Genomic DNA, 19442 nt, shown 5'->3' on the forward strand with positions numbered 1-19442 from the left:
GGGACCGAGCAATGGAACCTCACCCCGTCGCAGGGATTCGAACCGTGACCTTCTGATCGGCAAGTCCTAGGCTCTGTGGTTTAACCCACAGCGCCACCTGCGTCCCTGCAGTCCATGTACTCTCTGACAAAGCCATTGCTAAGAGTCACAAAATGTGGAGCTATGGCAAGAAGGGGTAATTGGGATAGCTATACAAGATAGAAATGCCTTCCGCTTGCCTAGGGAATAGTCTGGATCCAAACCTATATGTTAAAGTGGATTAATAAGCTAGAAACAGTGCAGCAATTAATATAAAACCGCCAGGAAATAATGTGTTAAGCAAACAGAACTTTGTACTTTAGTATGCACTAGGAAAAAACAATATTATCAAAATATGGCTTGCTTATCTAGAATAAAAATTAAGCTGGGCTACAATTTCTCAGAAGAGGAATATCCAGATACATTTTCTAAGAATTTCTCTTTTTGGGGTCTCCCTAAACTATAAGTGAAATATCATCTCCCCCACCCCACCCCACCCACCCCTTTTTTTTTTTTTGCTGCCCCTGAATTACATGGAGAGTTTCAGGCACAACTATGGGTTTAGTTTTAATATTAATTCTAATTTATTTTAAAAAGGGTGGAATAAGCTTGGCTTCTATTCCTTCTGGTCTTCCTTTTTTAATCCATAGCTCAAACTGCTGGTGAAGGAAATAATACAGTCCCCCACCCCTCTCACCTCACACAGTCAAAATAAAGAACCGAACCTTGAATCTGATATGCCATGCTATTGTGCACTATTATTGTTTTAGTGTATACACATTTCACTTTTTGTGCTTTAGTACCCCTAAAACCATCCCAATGAAAAAGAAATGCAAGAAAGCAAAGTGGCTGTCCAACGAGGCCTTACAAATAGCGGGGGAGAGAAGGCAAGCAAAATGCGAGGGAGATAGTGAAAGATACAGGAAATTGAATGCAGATTTCCAAAGAATAGCAAGGAGAGACAAGAAGGCCTTCTTAAACGAGCAATGCAAAGAAATAGAGGAAAGCAACAGAATGGGAAGAACCAGAGATCTGTTCAAGAAAATCGGAAATATGAAAGGAACATTTCGTACAAAGATTACCATAATAAAGGACAAAAGTGGTAAAGACCTAACTGAAGCAGAAGACATCAAGAAGAGGTGGCAAGAATACACAGAGGAATTATACCAGAAAGATATGGATGTCTCGTACACCCCAGGTAGTGTGGTTGCTGACCTTGAGCCAGACATCCTGGAGAGTGAAGTCAAATGGGCCTTAGAAAGCACTGCAAATAACAAGGCCAGTGGAAGTGATGGTATTCCAGCTGAACTGTTTAAAATTTTAAAAGATGATGCTGTTAAGGTGCTACACTCAATATGCCAGCAAGTTTGGAAAACTCAGCAGTGGCCAGAGGATTGGAGAAGATCAGTCTACATCCCAATCCCAAAGAAAGGCAGTGCCAAAGAATGCTCCAACTACCGCACAATTTCACTCATTTCACATGCTAGCAAGGTTATGCTTAAAATTCTACAAGGAAGGCTCAAGCAGTATGTGGACCGAGAACTCCCAGAAGTGCAAGCTGGATTTAGAAGAGGCAGAGGAACCAGAGACCAAATTGCAAACATGCGCTGGATTATGGAGAAAGCTAGAGAGTTCCAGAAAGACATCTACTTCTGCTTCATTGACTATGCAAAAGCCTTTGACTGTGTTGACCACAGCAAACTATGGCAAGCTCTTAAAGAAATGGGAGTGCCTGATCACCTCATCTGTCTCCTGAGAAATCTCTACGTGGGACAAGAAGCTACAGTTAGAACTGGATATGGAACAACTGATTGGTTCAAAATTGGGAAAGGAGTACGGCAAGGCTGTATAGGCTGGATGAATCCCAAGCCGGAATTAAGATTGCCGGAAGAAATATCAACAACCTCAGATATGCAGATGACACAACCTTGATGGCAGAAAGTGAAGAGGAATTAAAGAACCTTTTAATGAGGGTGAAAGAGGAGAGCGCAAAATATGGCCGGAAGCTCAACATCAAGAAAACGAAGATCATGGCCACTGGGCCCATCACCTCCTGGCAAATAGAAGGGGAAGAAATGGAGGCAGTGAGAGATTTTACTTTCTTGGGCTCCATGATCAGTGCAGATGGTGACAGCAGTCACGAAATTAAAAGACGCCTGCTCCTTGGGAGAAAGGCGATGGCAAACCTAGACAACATCTTAAAAAGCAGAGACATCACCTTGCCAACAAAGGTCCGTATAGTAAAAGCCATGGTTTTCCCAGTAGTGATGTATGGAAGTGAGAGCTGGACCATAAAGAAGGCTGATCGCCGAAGAATTGATGCTTTTGAATTATGGTGCTGGAGGAGACTCTTGAGAGTCCCATGGACTGCAAGGAGATCAAACCTCTCCATTCTGAAGGAAATCAGCCCTGAGCGCTCACTGGAAGGACAGATCGTGAAGCTGAGGCTCCAATACTTTGGCCACCTCATGAGAAGAGAAGACTCCCTGGAAAAGACCCTGATGTTGGGAAAGATGGAGGGCACAAGGAGAAGGGGACGACAGAGAATGAGATGGTTGGATGGTGTTCTTGAAGCTACCAGCATGAGTTTGATCAAACTGCGGGAGGCAGTGGAGGACAGGAGTGCCTGGCGTGCTCTGGTCCATGGGGTCACGAAGAGTCGGACACGACTAAACGACTAAACAACAACAACCCCTAAAGCTATGCACTGACACAGTTTCTCACAGCTATTCCAGAACAGCCCAGAAGCCAAATATATGACTAGTGACACATTTCATTTTTCGGAGATTGCTCTTGGCAATGATGAGAATCATAGCCTAGTCAACCACAATGTCCAGAAGCTTCAGTTACGAGTTGCTCATTCTCTAAAACATGGTATAAAAACACAGTCATCTTGATGCTTTAAGTGTCATCCTTTAGCAAACAATGCCACTTGGGGCCTCTCCCCACAATTGCAATGACCAGGGTCTTTACATATTAATGATACTGAGATTTTCAGGGGCAAAGCTTTCACTGGAGGAAAAAACCAGTTATAACAATTATCACATACAGTCGTACCTTGGTTTTTTAACAGCTTAGTTCTCAAACATTTTGGCTCCCAAACACCGCACACTCGGAAGGGATTGTTTTGGTTTGTGAACTATTTTTGGAAACCAAACGTCCAATGGGGCTTCCAATTGGCTGCAGGACCTTCCTGCAGCCAATCAGAAGCCACACTTTGATTTCTGAGTGTTTTGGAAGTCGAACGGACTTCCAGAATGGATTCCATTCGACTTCCAAGGTTCAACTGTATATCATTTGCATATCTCTGGGTTGGTTGCCTATAAAGACAGCTTGTTTGGGAAGGTGACAAGGAAGCACAGGGCATTAGCGACTCTTTATCAGGGCAGGGCCTATGGAGTTATACAATATCCTCTGCATTCCATGCAGCAGTGCATCATTGGTGGGCCAACCAGAAAAGGAATAATTTTCCTTTGGGGATGCCACTTCTCTTGAGTTTTAATTTGTTGATCTGCTCCTTTCTTTTTAAAAACCTATGCTCTTATATATTATTATATTTATAAAATTTGTATACCGCCCTATACCTGTAGGTCTCAGGGCGGTTTACTGCGGAATGGTATAGGATACTTATTATTTGCCTTTTGGGGTAATAAAGAGGGAGAATGGAAGCTTTTCCTCACTCCAGAGTGAGAACTGACTGTTGCGGATCTGGCCGCCCTGGCTGGGAAACAGGTGAGGAGCGGGATGTTATATGCCTTGTATGATTTTCTCTCTCTCCAGGATCTAGTTATAATAAGAAGCTGGTTACCTAAACTTCTCAATCTGGTTTCTACTCGAGGGCGAAATCATCCTGGGGATACCTGCTCCCCGTGATGAGAAGTGGGACAGAAGTGCATGCACCCTGGGTGAAAGATGGGGGAGACTTGTTTCATGACTGGGGGGGGGGGTTGATGCAGGGTTGCTTGGTTCATACTTTTGCAATTTATACTGTTCTGATTAATTTACAGTATCTTTCTTGTTTTGATTCATTTATTGTTCTAGAGCTGGGATAGCGCAGTAGAGCATGAGACTCTTAATCTTACTCTGTCTTTACAGTATATCTTTTCTGTGTATTTATATATTGAGAAGTGATGTCTTTATTTGTTAATGTTTTATTGTTGCTGTGCTTAGTTGCTGCAAAAGCAGCAAACATTAAATCAAAATGTAAAAAACAAAATAATATCCTATACATGCCTGCTGTAGAGTTCATGATGCTGACTCCCAAGTAAATGGATATAGGATTGCAGTCTTACAGGTTCTAACATTTTATTGTTTAGTTGTATTTATGATGACTTATGAAAACCTTAAAACACACCTGTCCCCTTCATACATATACCAAGCATATTTCCTACTCCTGCTATTAGAAGCTAATTTTCATAACTGGTCCATACTTTACTCTAAAATAAAGAAATACTGTTCAAATACCTGGAGGTAGGGTCTCGATGTTTTGCAATTTTTCGTTCCCATTATTACTGCGTTGTTCTTTGTTGTTTAATGCATTAACATTATTTGGGTCATCCTGAGAAGACAAAAAACAGATTTGTCATTAAATTCACACTTGACAAAGTTTGTCAAGGAGAGAAATAACTACTTTACTTCCTGGAATCAATAAAATTTTAATTCAAAGTAAAGTGACAGCCTCAATTAGCAAGAGGGATTATTGAGCAATGGAGCATATATTCAGTCATTTCAGACATCCACTATATGTGGAACAAGTGAATAGTACAAGATCTATTGCCAAGGCTACCGCAAAAAATCCTGACGATGACAACAAAAACCATTTACTAGAAAACTATGTACCTTTACAGCTAACACACTGTGGCTGGCCAAAAATTATTAAATATCCAATATTCAGGAATGTGCATGACATGCAATGTGTTAAAATATATGCCAGGTAATCAGACCACTTTATCAGAACCAAACACCACAACTGGGAACTGTCACATATCTACAGCAAGTTATTTTTCCCACCTGTCTAGATTTTACTAAGCTCTGTTGTGATATTCTACTCCACGTGGGAGTTATTCGACCATGCATTAACTTTCCAAACATCTGTTTCTAATTCTGTATACTATGAAAACGAGAAAGTACTCTGTGAGTCACTCCTCCCTCCAAGCAATGATGAAATAAATGAAATAAACGGCTTCAAATTCTGAGAAATTTTAAGATGCAGGGCTTGTAACATGAGCTTGTTTTCTGTGTCATAGTTGTTTGATTTGCCATAGAAGGGATTAGACAATAAGCCTTAGACTAGTTTACAATTTTATAATGTTAACAGCTGAATTCATTTCTGCGTTCTCACAGAACCAAGCACGAGGTCCTCACCAACAGAAATTACATGGCAGTCACAGTAATCTATAAATTTCCCCCTTCTAATCACAGGTATATACAGGTGGGGGGGGCGGCCAGGTGCACTTGTCCTAGGCCTTGGAGGGCTAAGCCAGCCGGCCGGGGGGCACCAGAGACTGGCTAGGAGGTGGGCCAGCTTGCTTCTGCATATATTATACTGAACATGAATAGAGCACAAATCAGTGGATTCATTGCTATCTTTAGTTTTAAAAATTGGGCATCCATGCCCTCATCCCCCTATGTGCACTGCTCTACAATAAAGACAATATATGATGCTAACTTTTGTAAGTCTTGTGTTTTGAAAACCAGTTCTACCCCAGTGTATTTTCAATGAATTAACAGCAACTGGAAGAACTACCAACAGAAACCAGAAATGAGTAAATATGCCTATTTTATGAACTTGCTGGTCCTTATTCTACATCTTGCATGTGAACTTTTCTTCAGAGTCATGCTTTCGTGTTTTGGCCTATTGATTTCCCAATAATCGAGTTTAACTCTGGTGGCCATTAAGACATTAAAGTTTGTGAAATATGAGCCTCTATGTAAACAAAGGCAAAAGAGGGGGGGGGGGGAGAAACAGGAATATACATATCGTCATTCTGATGGCTCTGTATTGGGGTATTAGTTTATATCATTTTAGGAATTACCGTATTTTTCGCCCTATAGGGCGCACCGGCCCATAGGGCACACCTAGTTTTGGAGGGGGGGATAAAGAAAAAAATATATATTTCCCCCCCAGGTGCAGGGCGGGGGCGGGGGAAGCTCGAGCTTCCCCCGACCCCAGCCCTCAGAACAGGCTGCTATCCACAAGCCTTGGGAGCCCGGCAGGAACTCCCGCCAGGCTCCCAAGGCTTGCAGAGAGCTGCCCGAAGCCCAGGGTGCGCTCCGCTGCACTCCCCAGGTTTCAGGCTGCAGGCTGCTATCTGCAAGCCTAGGGAGCCCGGTGGGAACTCCCGCTGGGCTCCCAGGGCTTGCGGATAGCTTCCTGAAGCCTGGGGAGCAAGAGGGGTCGGTGCGCACCGACCCCTCTCGCTCTCCAGGCTTCAGCGAAAGCCTGCATTCGCCCCATAGGACGCACACACATTTCCCCTTCATTTTTGGAGGGGGGAAATTGTGTCCTATAGGGCGAAAAATACAGTACTGCATTTGGTACACACCTTTAAATTGTTGCATAAAAAGGCAACCTGTTTGAAACAGAAGGACCACAAGTTTACTCTTCCCAAATTAAAAATGTTTGTAGTTTCTTTTAAAGGTTAGATTGTATTATATTTGCAACAGAGCAAGCTGTCAGTCCAAGTCAGACTGTAAATTCAGCATTCTACGCTGAATGACAGCAATTCTCCAGGGTTTCAGACAGGAATCTTTCCAAGCACAACCTGGCGATGGCAGAAACTGAACCAGCAATATTCTGTGTGCAAATCACGTGTTTCACCACTGAGCTACAGCCCTTCTTCAATTGGGGGCGGAGTTAGTGAGAGAAATAGAACCATGTTTTCACTATAATCCTAGCCCTGAACATCTGCATTCCTGGAAGTAGGGAGAAAAAGAGGGGACAGAATATTGGTTGAGGAGATGGCAGATAACTGCATAACAAAACAGGCTCCGTTTATGGTGCTATAATCCATAATTAAACATAATTCTTACTGAACTCAATGGGACTTGGCAATACAATTGTGACAGGTTAATGCCAACATAGCTTATTTGCTAAATTTAGTTAATTTACACTCCACTTTTAGGCAGAAACAACCTCCCACAAGGCAACTTACAGCACTATAAATTTCAAGGAATATTGCTTAGATGGAGTTAATACAGCCCCTGCTTTGATTGCTCGTGCTGTATTTTCCCCTATTGTGTTTCCCATGAAACATCTGAAAAAAGCCAAGCAGAGGACTACACAATCACCTCTACTAGCTGGATATATCTTCACAGAAGTTACAGAGCCAGCGACACTAAGTGGAAAAATCTGAATTTCCAATGGTAATAAAGAAAAGGGCACCCCCACCCCCACGGGGGCTTTGCCCTTTGAGATATATGACAGTTACTGCCCAAAAATCACGCACAACTGAAATTTTAAAGCAGACGATGGCAGCCGCCATTTCTCACGAACAGGCTTTAGTAAACTAAGCACAGAAGCCAATTTCTACAGACTCACGCCTGAAGCAAATATATAAAGGAAGTTATAAGTATTTAGATTAACTGACAAAGACAGCATGACGCACAAGCTTCACAGATGAGAATAATCCCCGTCCTGCAATGTTTTATAGCAATACATTTACGTCAGCCCATGTAAAAAATGGCAGATAAAACTAGGCAAACATTATTAGATGACTGTTCAAATGTTCAGCATTGGGGGACTCAACTAATGACGCAGGAAGGTTTCTTCCACTATGCATCGACTAAGCACTTTTTGTTTCAAAACACAATACAGTTTGGTATGTTGTCTGTTGTAACACAGTAGATTTAAAAGCAGCAAATCTATCATTTCCGTGGTACCTTAGCTTTTAATTCCTATTTCTTATATTCACTACAGTACAAAAAGATGACGGTAACACGACCTGTAGCATTCTACATAGACAACCAAGGTACAAAATTTATTTGACCGTGTTTCTAAAATATGTCTAGATATCCTGACCAGATTGGGCTGAAGCAGACTTCAGGCCAGACTGACTTGTTCTGAATTGATTTGTGCAGATCTGTAGCTCAAAACAGTCTCTCAGAAAGCCTGCAGTGTGTTTCTGAAATGTTGCAATTAATAATTACAACACCATATAAGGAGAATGCCAGGGTAAGTAGAGGGGCAGGAAGGAGTCAGGAAGGCTAGAATGATTTCACCCCAGCCAGCACTCTCCAATCACAGTGCTTGGGAGCTTCTGTTGATGTTGGGGCTAGTTAGGTAATTCCTGCCCATGGTCCACAAGTGGGCAACCTGTAGCATAGGGGTGCATTTATGCAGTCCCTCGTACTTCCTGAAATTGCCTATCAGAGTTCCTTCCATTTGTTTTCTCCTTGTTTTCATGGATTTTAAAAGTCTAAGTGCTTGCTCACCTGGGCTCCTAAAATATGGTGTTATTTTAATCTAAACTTAGGATAGTCAAACCTAGGAAGAGGAAACAGCTTTTTATCATATATTTTATTATATAAAAATTCAGAGTAGTAATTGAATGCCGTGGGGTGAGGGGACAAAAATCAAAACAGAAAAAGTATCCTTTGGGACAGTAAATCTTCCCAGCTTGTAAGAGCACTAATCTTATAAAACTAACTCATCAAAATAAAGGCTAAAGATGTTTCAGATATATTCCAAACAGCCAACACATTGTAAGAATCTCAAGCAGGGATATAATTTGGAAAACATGGGAACATTTAAAAACCCTGTCAATGACTGCAAAATACATCTTCACTTAATTATGGTCATTGTTGACCCACCATTATGTTTAGGTAGTTTAATGCAGCGAAGTTTTCAACTGAAGGTTAAAAAATTCACACTCTAATTGTTTGTATCTAAAATGAGAGTCAGTCCATATCTGTGCAATTATACACAGACAGCTGGATGAATGCTAGGTTTGCTGAGATGAATTTCTCCAGACTGTGTGGAATGTCAATTATACCTTAAGACTGGCTTCTATAAAATAATATATTCCAAGCCATTGCCATTATTCTGAATAATGCCTAGTACTTTGGTTTTACAAAAAGATTCCCAAAGGATTATTAAAATGGACACTGCATAAATTTGGAGGCATTGGACAGAATGTCATTTGCACAGGGAAAATAGTTTGTGTGTGGATGGTTTAATAAAATCCATGAACACAATTTAAGATCTAGTGAATGGATTTATACAATTTAGAATGCTGAATACAAAACACATTTCAGTCACTAGCATCCCAAGATGTAGTAAAAGGCAGGGAAAGGTAAGGTTGGGTTGCAGCTTTTAGGAGGAGTGTCCCTCTGTGTACTTTAGGAAACTCCAAAATTAACTCTGCCCAGAAAGCACATATCTAAGAGATATCTAAGTTAATTTAAGAAAGAAAACACATACCAAAAACTATGAACTAATCCAAGAACCAGGTGTGAAATACAAAGAGCTTTTCTATTCTAGTAAAGTTCCATAAAATACGAGAGATACAATGCTCAAAAATGAAGAACAGAATTGCCTTTGCTACAAAAATAGTGGGTCAATTTCATAGTTCCTATGAATGGGGCTCCATTTACAATTTACAATTGCCCCAGCTTCATTGTCCGCATCCCCGCAAATCTGCTCTGAAGGGTTGGAGCAGGGGTCGGCAGCGTGTGGACCATGGGCCAGATGCGGCCCACGAAGACCGTTTTACCAGCCCACGAGCCACCCCCGAACCAAGCCGCTTGCTTGGCGAGTTCCCCACGCACTGTGCTAAACCAGCACAGCGCAGCCCAGGGACTCGCCGAGCAGCGCCGGATATTGCATCTGCGCACACGCAGATATTGGAAACTGCGTCTGCGCATGTCCAGACGCCAAAAATCGCTTCTGCACAGGCGTGATTTCCAGCATCTGGGCATGTGGAGAAGCGATTTCCGGTGCCGTTGACATGCGCAGACGCGATTTCTGGCATTGTGCTGCGCCAGTCTGGCCCACGGACAATCTCCGTGGGAGTGATCCAGCCCATGGCCGGTAAACCTTGGCGACCCCTGGGTTGAAGGTTCCATATTGGGAGGTGGCACAGAAGGGAAGGATAAATAGTGACAATCACTACTCCTCTCCCTCTGAGATTAGCAGCCCCCATGAATCACTAGCACTTTTGCAAATAGAAGTGCAACTCTGGATCTAAAACACTGTTTATACCAGATTAACAGGCCATTTCTGGAAAATTCAAAATGCATTGTGTAACAGTGTGACAGACATGAGAACAGCCTGGGATGTGTTGGAAGAGAAGATGCTTGCAATTTCTTAAGAGAAGCAATTTAACAGCCAAGTTTTCTACATATCCTGAAATAGCCATCTGTGTGTTTTTATGTCCACTTTCCATTTGTAAATATATGCAATTTCTTTGCATTTCAGTGGTGCAATATTTAACACATTTGCTTCAAGAACAAAGTCATACTAATAGAGTTTTAACTATGGTAGGTTTAGAAGGCTGCAATGTGTATTTGTGTACCACTTTCTCCTTACAAGACCCTCAGACATTTAAATCAGATACAGATAACAATTTGCAGTTTAGCAAGCTAGGTGGGCCACTAAATAAAAGAAGGGTTTGCAGTACAACCTGTCAATGTAAGCAAAACTTGACACCGTGCTGTGTTTCACTGAAAAGCAAGATGCAAGTATGACAGAGTGTCTACATCTTGCTTCCTCAACCTGGTGCCCTCCTGAAGTTTTGGTCTGCAACCTCATCAGCCCCAGCCAGCAGAGGGGGAAATGAAATAGATTATCCAGAAAGGCAACACGGTTGGATGGAGCCTAACAGGAGCACTCCATGCTCATGCTACATTTTATTGCAGATTCCGCTTGTAACGTTTGTAAAAGCAAAAATCAGGTCAAACTTCAAGACTGGCTAGGGGAGTTTATTACATCATATTGCTGATATTTCAAGATTGCTAGTACTGAACCCAAGTTGCAACCATTATTGCCAACCTGTGCAGCACTAATATGAGCAAAGCACTTCACAATCGATATTAACTGGGGAAAGTAACTACTAGCATTTTCTGAATGTCAATACAGAAGTACCAGAAGAGAACAGTATCGCGACTGCAATCCAAAGGCATGCATAATGTGCATGCATAAAGCTATGTGTGCATACTGGTGCCTTTCCACCTTCCCATCCAGTCCTCCACATGCCCCTGAAATGCAACTTCTGGGAGTTGGGAAACTCTCTTAAGCTACATGTAACGGGAGAGGGATCATTTGATTCCATTTGTGTGTAGAGAAGCATTTTCGACTGGCACACAGAGCCCTTTGGGTCCTGGAAAATACTTTTCTATTATGTCATGAAAATATTATTATAGGATTATAAGAAGCCAAGAACAGAATAGTCCTCATAGAAAGGGTGCTCTGAGCACATACTAATAGAGGCTGGGGCGGGGGTCATTTTCCCTGTAGGCCCCGGAGAGCTGCAAATTCTCCAGAAATTGGCAAAACACCTCCTCTCCTTCCATAAATGAGACCCTCTGTCAAATAACAAAAAAGCTCTTCTGTTCACATTCGGTGTCTGAAAGGGCACCTATAGGATTTCAACTGCATGCCAGTCTCTGATTCTATTGCCTCTGGAGTGCAGGCATGACCAAAGTGATTTTTTTTTAAATCACTGCCCCAGAGAGAAAGCGAGACACAATACACATAAAAAGCTGCTGCCATGTTTGCTTCAGCAATAGCAGTGAATACCTTTCAGCTACTTTTCACTAGTTAAACTCTCTCTCTCATTTCAGAGTTGACTCAGTCCTGGCTCAAGCAGTTTCCATCTGCTAAATGTGCTTTGATTCTTAATTAACACCAATATATTCAGAACCAAACACTGCTAAGAAAGCTGAAAATAACAGTCTTTGTACATAAATAAGCAAAATAAAATTCTGAGAACTGAAGCCAGGCAATAGCAATCAAGCAGGAGCCTGTCTTGTGTGGTCTTGGCCATCTGAAGAGTCTTTCTGAAACCACAGATTAACAAGAAAGGGCAAGGATCTCTCATCCATGGAGGTAGGAACCTTGCAGGTAGCCAGCGGCTCACTAAACAAGAACTTGCTTTCTCCTTACAGTGCTCTGGCTAAGGAGGCTAATGTTACTTGAACTACAAACAACCCTCAACTCTATCTAGATCTATTAACATCTAATAAATTAAATACTTAAATATATTATACCATGCATATACTGTGATATCTGAAGAAGTGTGCATGCATGCAAAAGCTCACACCAATAACAAACTTAGTTGGTCTCTAAGGTGCTATTCGAAGGAATTTTTTTATTTTGTTTTGACTATGGCAGACCAACACGGCTACCTACCTGTAACTAGATTATTGGATGTTACCTGCTTCTATAAATTATAAATTTTAATAAATTAAAATGAGTAACTATTATTTGTTTTGAATTAATTAAACATTTACCCATGCAAACATTTGCGTCTTAGAATAGACTCTCACTCCTACTTTCCCCATGGGAAAGGGACACACACCAAGGGAGTCTAGCAATCTACCTTGAAAGCCTTGCTGCACAAGGCAAAAACCTGATCCTATGCATGTTGACTGAAAAGTAAGTCCCACCAAGTTCAAATAAGCCCAAGAATACCGGTTCTATGTATCCAAACAAACTTTTGTTTGCAACACAAATACTTCCGTGAAATCTTACTGTAACATGGTGGTTTGATGACACAACCATGCCAAATCTTTATTTGCAGATCAAGAAAATCTTAGGACTAGTTTTGCAAAAAAGTAAGTTCAGATAGGTAAGAGATAGGCATTACAGTAGTTTGCAAAGCCCTAGTATATTGGAATGAATTATTATATACAGGGTTATAGAAGGATTATTTATAAAAATCCTTCACATTTTCTCTTATAGGAAAAAAATCATTTCCCCCCAATATGAAAATAAGTAATTATAGAGATGAAACTCAGCTACCATCAGCCCACTGAGCTGACAAGGATATTGCAATCTCACCCATGTGACATTTGTTTAGCATTGCTCAGATTTCAGTAGTCCTACAGTCATACCTGTAATATATGGAACTATGAGAGCAGCGTGAGCTGAATTCTTGAGCTTCTGAGTATGCATTCCTAGATCAATACACCAAGATGAACCCAAGGATGCATATATGGTATTTAGAAGAATTGACAACATAATGACCAATAATGCGAAAATAATAACTGTGTTAAAGATAAAAGGCATGACTGCATTGATGTTATTAGAGAACATAGTAAGCCTTGGAGGAGTGTTAATTTTTTCAAGGTATGCTGAAGGTGACACATTTGTCAAGAGAAATATTTCTTACAACTAGGTGCTTCACAGGCAGAGGAAACCTTAGTTAAAAACTGCCAGAATGACAGTAACAGAACCAACTCAAGTCTACAACTGACTGAGCAACTTTAAAGGTCATGTAGCAAAAAGCAAGCTGAAGCAAGTTACAAACTGAAGTCCTAAAGTTAACCGAGAGATGTGTTAACAGTATAATATTTGTTTCTGGAAGACTTCAGTGTATCATTCTGAAAGCAAATCACACAGAAGGAACTTTGTTTCCAGCGAACAGATACCAAAGCACAGGTCATTTCATGATACACACGCTATCGAGAACATTATATAATGATGAATATCTATCGGGCAACACTAACATCTGCAGCAAAACACTGCATCCTTTCTTGAACAGGCACAAGACCAAGCGCAAATCCCCGTCACCAGATAAATCCAAGTGCAGATCAATTAACCGCTGTTAAGTTTTGAACAAGTCAGACAAGGCCAATGCAGGAGCATAACAAAAGGTTTATTTCCGACTACATGGATTTTCAACTTTCAACAGTTCCTTCCTCTGGAAAGGGAAACTTTTGACTTATCAAAGCATAACTTATAGGTAGACTCAACTTTCTTCCCTTTTAGGTTTAAATTAGTAGGGAAGGCCATTCTTTTCTACTGAGCATTAAGAGGAACAGTTGTTTCACTCCCTACTGCTTATTTTTTTAAGCCTGCAGTTTGTTAGTTCTGCTTGCTGCTGTGTCTTTATGCTGTGTTTTTGTTATGGTTTTGGTGGGTAGAAATTCTTCAGCTTTATCTGTGAGGTACCCTTGTATATAATTTTTGGGTTAGAAAGGCAAGATATGTTATTAAATAAATATAATAAAATAGCACCTTGAACATGCAACAGTAGAGTTGTCAAATACAAGTCCTTGTTATCAAAAACAAGAGACGGTACATTTTAGGAAGTTTTTATCATAAAAAATAATTGCCTCAGAACAGCACTAAGCACTGTGTTATGACTACACGTGTGCCTGCTTTAAAAATAGATTCTAATTGAGTTTCCTCGGTGGTTGATTTTATTATGCTAAACAACTAAATTGCTGAAAAATCAGTAACAAAACAGCTGCTTTTTCACAGGATTTAGAAACATCTGTTTGCTTTGATATAAACCAAGGCAGGTCCAGGAGTCTGCTGACATATACAACCCACTAAGAGAACAATGAAGTTCATCAGAGATGGCATATAAAAACCTTAATTTGAAAACCATACTAAAGTATTAACAAGCACCAAACATTCAAGTCAAGGTAACAAAAAGTTCACTAATGAGTTGCGCCACAGACTGACTAGACTATAATACTTTACAGTACAACCCTATGTGCACTTACCTGAGATTAAGTCCCACTGAACTCAATTGGACCATCTTTGGAGTGAACCATCACAGAATTGATGGCTCACAGATATCCTTTGTTTCTTTTCTTTTTTTAATTTTAATGAATTTTATTAGTATTTTCCACAACACAACAACAACACGAAAGATATCAAAAGATAGCAATACACAATACACAAAAATCAACGTTCGAAAACTGAAAAAGACAAAAACAAACAAACAAATCCATATCTTACAAGTTAATATTATAAACACTAAAACAAGACATTGACTTCCACCAATCCCAAAGCACCTCCTTTATCTCTCATTTTGTCTTCCTGTTTTCTTTATCCTCTCTATCCTAACATCTAGATATAAATCCTTCTTTCATGTCCTTTCACTTCACAAGGTTATTCCAGACTCAGCCAGATTTCTACCCTCGAACCTTGGCTTTTGAGGTATTCATTTAGGCACTCCCATTCTTTTTTTACTTCACTTTTTGGTTTTTGTCTTATTATATCTGTCAATTTGGCTAGATATCCTTTGTTTCTTTTACTTCTATTCCCCTCAGCTATCCCTGCTCCTCCCAACACACACAAATGGCAAAATCCAACTGCTGGGGCAGGAGTAGTTTCTCCAGTCCTTTCCACTATTGCAACCCTCAAAATTCATTTTGTTTATAAGGTGTTCTGCCTTCCTCTGTGGTGCGCAACTTGACTCACTTGCATCAGTCAGCTGCAAATTCATTCAATGGTGGTACCTCGGGTTACATACGCTTCAGGTTACAGACTCCGCTAACCCAGAAATAGTATCTCAGGTTAAGAACTTTGCTTCAGGATGAGAACAGAAATCGCACGGAGGCGGCGCAGCAGCGGGAGGCCCCATTAGCTAAAGTGGTGCTTCAGGTTAAGAACAGTTTCAGGTTAAGAACGGACCTCTAAGTACGTAACCAGAGGTACCACTGTATATGCATCATGCAGAATGGATCCATTTTCTTTGTGACATTCGGTTGCTTAGGTTTGTGTAATCTGATCTTTGAGGGTCAATGTCTGCTACATCAAAATAATGTCTAAAGGGAGAGGGACTGACTAGATCAGGATGGCCCAGCCTTTCACACCAAGTGGGTTGCAAGAGTACTTCAACATGGAACCTGCGGGCTGTACATTGCCTTACTGTGCAGGGTCGGGGAGTGAATCAAAAATTTGACACCCCTGGCAGCCCTCACAATGACTTCCCAAAGCCAGCTAAGCTAAGCAATACCCTGTTTCTTAATGCCATCGTTATGTGAAGTAACCATTGAAGAAGCATCTCAAAACACAAATACTTTTGAGATTCTGAAGGTTTAATGGTGATTCCTTTTTGTTTCAGCCACAGACTGATCTGGCTATAGTCCAGAATCAGAAGCAGATTGCTGACAAGGCAGTTCCGTTGAGAACAATTTTTAATAGCAAAAGTATGGGTTATGCATACTCAATGAAGGCACTGAACTCACTCACATTCTCAACCTTGTGTAGTTCATTAGCCCTTTTACTTAAAAACATACAACAAAGAGGTTTCCTAAGCCTAGCAGCGGGTAGGTGGGTGAGTTCCTCAAGCAAAGCCTCTCTAAAAGAGTTTGAAGGCTGGCGAGCCTTGAAGAAAGGAAAGTGAAGAGCGATGAATCCCTCTTGGGATAAGAGAACCCTTTTTTGTCAACTTGGGAAAGCAAGTTGCCTCGTTCCAACAACCTCCACTGAAGCATGTACAAACAATGTAAACAACAGCAAACATGTTCACTTACGGGGGAGGAACATGGAATATATTATGTCTCTTGTATATAAACTGATGCACAAAGATTTAGGTACCCTGCTTCTCCAAGATGAAAACCCTATTATGATCAGCATTAATTCTGTGCCTCATCCCACCGTGGGCTATAATCAACCAAGTCATACTGGACAAATTCAGTGGGTGATATCCAAATAAACAGATCCACTAGCCCAAATATTTCCACTTGCACAACAGAACTTTTCCCTCTCTTCTCCCCACATGCCCCATCTACATCTGTTCTGGGGGTTCCTGCAACCCTATGGAATAGATTTGGGGACGCCACAGGGGTGCACAGGAAGAAGTTCTCACTCTAAAAGGACTTAAGGTAGCAATGTCTAATTATTTCAATGCAGTAGCTGGCTGCAACACCCAGAAATAATCTCATTGTACTCCCCCTGCCCCACTGAGGTTTTGAAACAGATTCTGTAGGAATGAGGAGATAATTTTTTATTCAAAGGGTGGAAACTTATTCTCTGCAAAACAAGATTATTTCCAGGTTTAACTTTCAACCCCCCCCCCAAAAAAAACGTGGTAGTCGCTTTAATGGCACTACACTAAGTAAAACACAAACATCCTATATTCCACATTGCTTCCACAGCAAAAAGTTAACAGCTGGAAGGGAATAGGAACCTTCTGTTGCAAATTAATTCCTTCAGCATGCAACTGTGATTCCACCCCCTACCCCCAAGTTGCTCCTTGTTTGCTTTTACTTTACCTTTTCTCTCAAGAGTCCATAAATATTTGTGTCGAAGTTATTAAGCCATTAAATAAACAATCCAGTCATCATAAAATAAGTTTGACAGCATGGGTGGCATTTGGAAGAGATGTGCTAGATTGAGCTTCAGAGTATTTCATTTCTTCAGCATATGAACAGGTAATACCCCGAGAACCATTCAAACAGCTGTTAGACAGGCTTTTTTATTATTCAAGACAAAAAGAAACATGCAGTTCTCCAACCATATTCTTAACTACTGGTTTAATTATATCTTTCAATGATAAATTTGAAAAGAGAAAGTTGGCAAGTTTTTGATCACATTTGGATGATTGTATCTTGACTTAATAACCCGAGATACAAATGAGACTTGCACCTACACATGCAGCCAGTGACTTCCCTTCTCCCTTCACAGTATGAATTCAATGCGGAAGTCACCGGTTAACCACAGTTTTCTATTCCATCCAAACTGAAGAACTGTTTAACTAGCTGCTGGGAAAACAAGGCTCATTCATTCCATGGCTAATTAAGCTGAGATACAATTGCCGAAACAAGTTATCTGAGTATTCTTTCAAAACAGAAGTATCCTAAACAATGAAGACTTGAAAGAGGAAAATCCTAAGAATTGTTTTTGAGAAATGTTAATTTTTTTACCTGCCTTGAGTCAATGTTGTCAAACCTTTTAAAAATGCCACACAAAATCCAAAGGCTGGAAGAGACTTTGAATTACCTGTAGCACCTGACACCTGCTCTCTGCCTAGCTGTTTGGCAGGTAGGACCAGAAGCAACTGATATCCTTACAGACTGCTTTTCTGGCCTGAGAATACTCCTTTATGGTAGTTCTGCTGCTTTCTGAAGAATACATTCCAGAAGTGGCAGCGTACAACTATAGTTCCCCATAGGAGTTACTCTGGGCTTCAGTTCTGTCTCCCATGCTTTTATCATCAAAATAAAACCACCAGGAAAGGTCATCAAGGGGTAATATATCAACACTATATATTAATAATACCCAGCTGTCTTGCTTTTCCATTAAAAACTACATTTTTTGACTCCACGGAAGTTAGCAGCTATGGTAAAGAGCTTTGCAGTGGGGGGAAATGACATGAAAAGAAAGGTTACATGCTACTCTCCCCCTGTGGACCTGATCCAGACTGTGGTAATAGACAGCTCCTTTTTGATCAAATCACACTTTTCAATCAAGGAACTCCCATGCCACATTCGGGTTGACTTTCAAACCAAAAAGGTATCACACATGAAGTCCTCCAACCTAAGGTTATGAACTTGCAACTCTGAAATGATAATTCTCAGCAAAGAATTAATTCGTACAAATGGTGTTATTCTGTATTAGGCTATAAGGTTTAACAGGAGGAGCATTCCATTTACTAGAAACAAATCACAGTATGAAAGAACTGAACCAGAGTGGTTGAAATGTTGAACTTGGATGAGGGAAGCCAAGGTTCAGACCACCACTTAGCCATGAAGCTCGCTGCATGGCCTTGGGCAAGTCAGAACGAGGTTACTGTGTGACCCTGGGCAAGTCACCATTCTTTAGCACAGGGTGGCTAATCTCCCCAGGCAATTTCTTCTGTCTCTCCTCAAGAACACACCAATTTTGGCGGCAACAGCAAAAAGAAAAAGTCACCCAGCTTTAAATACAAGCCCGCTCTTAACTATTTATTTAGGTTGTAATTTATAACTAATTAATATTGTATTTTTATACTACTGATATTCACACTCTGACTTTATGGTGAAGGCTGGATAACGAATCCAACCATCATCATCCTACCTAGACTCCTTGGAGGAAAGACAGGATATAAATGTGGCAAACAAAATAACGAAGACAGTTTCTACTTCTACCTAAGTGGCAAACATTAAAATGGAAGGTTCTTATCTTAAAAGCCATTTCTTCCTAGGAATTGTAACACTGCTACTGGTATTATTATGCAACCATGAAGGTCATCAAACAATAATAGACATGGTTGCATAACTACTGTTCCTTAACTTTACCATCCACTTCAGGGCAGCGAAGTGGAGGTTGGAAAGATATGAGGCCAACTCTCCATTGCAAAAACAACAACAACAGGAAGTCCTTTGCATCCGACAACTGCTAGAAGCAAACACTGCACTTGCACACTTCCCCTTGATTCTATGGAGGAATCATCCCAACGGTAGAGAGCAGCACATGCACTAGTCTACTAGGGCAAAGGCTGTACCCAATTCTCTAGCCACCTTCCATCTCCTGCGATCACTCT

General features: G+C 40.8%; 1 protein-coding gene across 1 annotated transcript in view; it reads right to left on the minus strand.

Moving 5' to 3' along the window:
- Positions 1-19442, minus strand: part of GALNT2 (polypeptide N-acetylgalactosaminyltransferase 2) — a 73230-nt gene that overhangs the window by 38545 nt on the left and 15243 nt on the right. Inside the window, exon 2 of the mRNA XM_081188252.1 lies at positions 4483-4576. Within this exon, the coding sequence (XP_081044378.1) occupies positions 4483-4576 (94 nt within the window). The remainder of the gene's footprint in view (positions 1-4482; positions 4577-19442) is intronic.

The sequence above is a fragment of the Podarcis bocagei genome (genome assembly GCF_964188305.1).
Source record: "Podarcis bocagei genome assembly, chromosome: 3".
In the NCBI taxonomy this organism is placed as follows: Eukaryota; Metazoa; Chordata; class Lepidosauria; order Squamata; family Lacertidae; genus Podarcis; species Podarcis bocagei.